At 30.6% G+C, this 5590-nt stretch overlaps 1 protein-coding gene across 1 annotated transcript in view; it reads left to right on the top strand.

Annotated features, from left to right (window-relative positions):
* The window catches only part of LOC110031567, an 18612-nt gene extending 15117 nt beyond the window's left edge, over window positions 1-3495 (top strand). Inside the window, exons 2-3 of the mRNA XM_020734816.1 lie at window positions 2682-2834; window positions 3383-3495. Coding sequence (XP_020590475.1) covers window positions 2682-2834; window positions 3383-3495 — 266 coding nt within the window. The remainder of the gene's footprint in view (window positions 1-2681; window positions 2835-3382) is intronic.
* Window positions 3496-5590: the final 2095 nt, after the last annotated feature.

Below are 5590 nucleotides of genomic sequence, written 5' to 3'. Positions count from 1 at the left end.
TTATATATATATATTGTGTGTGTGTGTGTGTGTGTATGGATATATATCCCTTCTAGGGTCGTATCTAACGGTGAGATGGTGCTCCGGTTGTACCTCACTTTTGCTTGGATAGTTATCCCTTCCATATTCCCCTCACCTGCTCACTACCATCTTCCTGACATTCCCACCCCTTTGTGTTTTAATCCCGCACTCCGACCAAATGCCGACAGCCTCCCCAACACTCGTACTGCCGATGTGTGTGTGTGTTTTAGGTTTAGTTTTTGGCTAAGTTTTATGTTCTTACTGTCGTTAACGTCTTCATCCTCTCTTCTAGGGTTGTATTTGAGGGAGAATTGGTGCTCCGACTATAAAACGTTTGAGTTGGTGATTCTGTCCAGGAATTCGAATGGTGCTTCAGTTATAACTCTCTTCCGTGGGAATAGTTATCCTTCCATATTCTTCTCACTTGCGCGCTCCCATCTTCCAGGCATTCCCACCCTTTCCTGTTTCAATCTCGCACTCCGACTTAATGCTGACAGCCTCTCCAACGCTTTGTCCTGTTGCTGACAACCCGTCATTGCTCCGACCTGCTGCTGATTGCCTCTCCAGCACTCCACCTTGCTACAACAACCTCTCAAGCACCCACCCTACCTAGCTGCCACAACTCCCTCCGCAGTTGTCATGCTGCTACCACAGCCCCAATTCACCATATTACCTACTATCCTGCAGCCGCTGACACCCTTGGCCGTCACCCTAGCGTGTCCTTTTATGTCAGTTATCGTCTAATTCTTATTTTGTGATGAGTCGTTATTGTAACCCTATATGAATTCAATAATAATATTTATATTTTTTTGTGGTTTCAGTTAACTCCTATAAAAGCTAGTTTTGTTTTCACTTGATTTTCTTGTTGTCATCTCGGTTGCTTCCATGACTATTTTGATTTGACGTAGAAATATTGTAGAAATACTGTCCCTGTGAGCAAGAAGCTTGGGGCATCTACATTCCACAGAATTCTTTTATATTTACATATCTAACACCTATACTTTCATATGTACATATATAACATTCAAATTTTTAATCTCACATAAAACATACAACTAACACTAAATTTTGGAAAAACGAAATACACCATTTCATGTATAGGTCTATGACACAAAAGCGTTCTAAATGTAAATATCAAACTTTAGGTTTTAGCTGTGTAAGCATATAACATATGAATTGTGTGACATGCATCAACTCAATACATTACCTTTAAGATATAATCAACTCAATCAGTCATCTCTACAGAAATTATCAATGCATTTTCTTATCATATTTGTGGCATTTTTATGATTATATAATGATCGACTTTAAGCCCATATCCTTTAGTTATGGATGTTCTTACTGGACATTTATAGGACATACCTTGGTATATGCTTTTAGGTGATGATATCCTCCTTTTGGATAAAACTAGAGAGAGAATTTAAAAAAAAATTGATTTATGGAGGTCAACTTTAGAATCTAAAAGCTTTCATTTGAGTAGATCTAAAATTGAATATATGAAATCTAATTCTAGTGGTAGTAGATCTAGTGGCGGAGTTATTACACTTAGTGATCAAATCATTAAAAGAAGTGAATGTTTTAGATATCTCGGGTTTATTATTTAAAGTGATGGTAGTATAGACGGGGATGTTATTAGTATAATTCAAGTTGGATGATTGAAGTAGAGAAATGCATCCGTTCTATTGTGTGATAGAAAAGTACCGTTTAGACTTAAAAAGGTAAATTATGTAAAATGACGGTGTAAGACATGTATTGCTTTATGACGCAGAATGTTAGCTTGTAAAAGAGAAACATAAAATTAAATTAAAAGTGTTGGTGAGATGAGTGCTCAGGTGGATGAGTGGCTTTACACTTGAGATAAAATGCAAACAATTATATTCGTGAAAGGGTTAGAGTAGCTTCAGTGACATACAGGATTAGAGAGTCGTCTTAGTTGGTTTGGTCACACTAAACGTAGACTATCTACACCCAATTAGGATAACATATGTTTGATATTTAACTTAAGTTGTGAAGGTAGACCTGAGAAGGCTTGGGCATGTTGTATAAAAATTGATCTTTATTTATTATAATTAAATGAAAATATGACACTCAATAAGACACAATAGAGAAAAAAAATTCATGTAGCCTACCCCATTTAGTTGGATAAATGTTTGTTCTTGTTTTTATTGTTGTTGTATTATTTGTGACATTTCCAACGAATTTCTTCATTACCAGTTAACAAAGCACTCAACCTTTTCTGCTAAATTACATGAATTAGCTTTCACTGTAATTGTTACTGGTAAAATCATATATATATATAACCATCCAAATCTTTCATTTCACATAAAAATACTACAGTTTTAATCTTTAAAAGGTGAAGTACACATTCTCATGCATAGATAATGTGACATATATGTAAAAATTGAATTTCAGGTATTAAATACATAAATACATAAATACATAAATAGATAGGAATTAAGTGTTATGCATGTAAGTTTTCCTTATAAATATCATTAAATACAAATAAAAAAAACAAAATATAAAGTGCTTTTATTTATTTTCTAACTAAAAAGCATTCTTTTTTTTGTCTTTAATGCTCTCTGCAAATTGCCTTTTACTATTGAATTATTTGTTGGACTTATATAAATGAAATAGTGCTAAGGCGACAAAGCTAATGGCAGGCTGTAAATTTCTCCACTTTAAAGGGTGCATTCTAAGCCGACATATGTATGGGCTCCAGTGCTACCGGAGAACTATTCCTCCTGAAAAAAAATACACAACAGACAAGGACGATTTCTGGTCGTTGGGTGGGGGGTATTTGGAGCCTTTTCCAGGTAATTATCAACAATAAAAATAGTATTTATAATGAATAAAACTAATTTAATTTGATTTGATAAAAGTCTATTTTATGTTCTTTTCTTTTCCTTCCGGATTGCTTGCATTTTTAATTATGTGCTATCATGTGCTGCATATTTTTTGAGTAGCTTTTAAATCAATCTTATCAGATTTTTTCGAACTTAAGCCAGCGATATTATTTGACTTTTTAGTTAAATATTTATTTAACAAAATAACTTTTGTTTTAAGAAAAATTATCTCTACAGAGTTCAATGAATCACCTCCACGTGGAGCTGATAGAAAAAAAAAAAAAAACTCGTTTTATTGTGATCTGACCCGGTAATATGGGAGAATATTCTTCTGGTGTTATTTCATGTTATTCAGATGTTATTGTGGTGATATTGATGTGTTATTGTGTTATTATAACATCTGGAATATTCCTAGAACACAACAATACATAAATACCACTACAATAACACCTAAATAACACGGGGAATTATTCTTTTTTGCTAAAGTGGTTTTTTTTACAATTTTTTGTCATCTCTAGGTGACGTAATTTTATTGGACTCCGAACGTATCTCTATATCAGAACTTAAATGGGGCGTTTACATGTATACCACCTATTTCCAATGTATCTCGATAGATCTCTTCGCTGTATAAATTTCATTTAAAAAAAAAAGTGTTTTTTAGTTAAATGTTGCTTATTTTTTTCATTAAATTAAAATGGAGTATTTAGTTAAATAACATTCAATTTCTATGTATTTATGCTATCGCCTGAATTTTATTTTGTACATTTCTGTCACATATTTCATATCATATAAAAATAAATACTACTATTTTCGCTCTTTGAAAGTTTAATGCGCATTTTTATTTAAAGGTAAGATGTACGTAAAAATTTAAGTTTATATGTTTAGACATGTAAATATATTTGGGAGTTGAGTGGCATGCATGTAAATCTTCCAGTTTGTAATACTAAATAAAAACCAAATATTCTGAAACATAGGATTGATTTGGGCACAAACAAAAATACTATATTCGTAAAATTTTATCCGTCTATTTTCTCAATAAGTTTTTATTGGGAAAACTGTATTTTACAATCAGATGGCTCGAGCATCTTATAAGTGCGGAGATGTTTTTGAAAAAGTCATGGTACCGTTTGGATTGTACATTTTGCCTGCTTATTTGAAAACGTGGTTCTATTTTCATATTAAATGCAGGTCAGTTCGAACTGTAGACTGCATTTCAGGATAAGCTGTTCATCCTGAAACGCACAAGTTGCCCTAAACATACCTTAATGAAACTAAATAATTGCTTAAATATAATGTTTTCTAAATCTTCGCTTCAAGTCCTTCTATAATTATATTTTTATACCGAAATTTCCTTCGTTTGTCAAATTTTTAATTACATGATCTCACTATTATAAATAATTTATCTAAAAAAAAGTCATTTTCTGGCACACGTGTTGAAATATGTAAATTAATTAAACCATTCTGCCTTTTTATCTTCCATTTAAGGCTTTCATAAAATCCGGGTATGTTTATCAATTTCTCGTATAAAAGAGTAGAAAAATCCGCAAATAATAATAATAATAATAATAATAATAATAATAAAGGGTGACCCACGATATTATGACGATATATTCATGGTCACTATTTTTTAAAAAAATATTTTTTCTTGGAAGCAACATTATCTTTGTTTTGGAATAAATTATGTAGATTTATCCAAATCTGTTTGTGGCAGTTTATTTGATGTGGTGGTGTTTTGAAAACTCGGCTGATTTGTTTAGGTAAATTATATTTTGGCAGTTTATGCGTTTTCAAAACGCTGAAAATAGCATTTTCACACTGCATCTATTTAAATGTGGTAACAGCTTTCTGGTTGTGGTATGATTTTTTCAAAAAAAAAATAAAAATTTATAATAGCCACCATACCTAACTTATAGATAGATTATTTTTAATCAGCTTATCAGCATATTATTCAATAAGTTGTATTCAATAAGTCGTAGCTGCCGATAAATATATATGAAATTAATAATAAAAACATAATGTCGAAATCAAACGCTTCCTGTGCTGCACTGTTGGAGCAGTTGATAAAATAATATTAATTACTTTTTTTTTTTAATTCCTCTTGCTTTGCAACATCTATCAAGTTGGTGGAAAAAACCAAAAGAATAAAATGTTTTATTTCGGAGGATTTACATACATACCACTTAATTCCCATGTATTTACATATCTAACAACTAATTTTCAATTTTTAATTATATCTGATGTTTTTGATGTGATGTGAGAGATTTAAATAATATTAATATAATAAATAAAGTCAGTTATGTAAATGCATAAGAATTAGTGGTGTGCATGTTAGGGCTGTCAAAAAAGTTCGTTGTTCGTGAATAGTTTGTGGTCGGTTCGTCAATGAGTTCATGTTTGATTTGTTCGATAAGTGAGACAAACGTGAGCAAATTTTTTTTCTTTCGGTTAGTTAAATGAACAAATATGAATAATGATGCATTCGTTCGTGTTCGAGTCGTTATTGTTTAAAATATAAAATAATTTAAAATAATTTTATATAAAAAAATTTATGATATTTAAAAAAATTAAATTTTATAAATTATAATATATAATAAATTAATAATAATAATATATTAATATACTATATTAATAATATACTAATATAGATATTATATATTTATATTATATAAGTTATATAATTAATATAATATATTATTTATATATATTAATATTAGGGATGTCAAACT

This window comes from Phalaenopsis equestris, unplaced genomic scaffold (genome assembly GCF_001263595.1).
Source record: "Phalaenopsis equestris unplaced genomic scaffold, ASM126359v1 Scaffold000840, whole genome shotgun sequence".
In the NCBI taxonomy this organism is placed as follows: Eukaryota; Viridiplantae; Streptophyta; class Magnoliopsida; order Asparagales; family Orchidaceae; genus Phalaenopsis; species Phalaenopsis equestris.
This window is presented reverse-complemented; position numbering and strand designations above follow the sequence as displayed.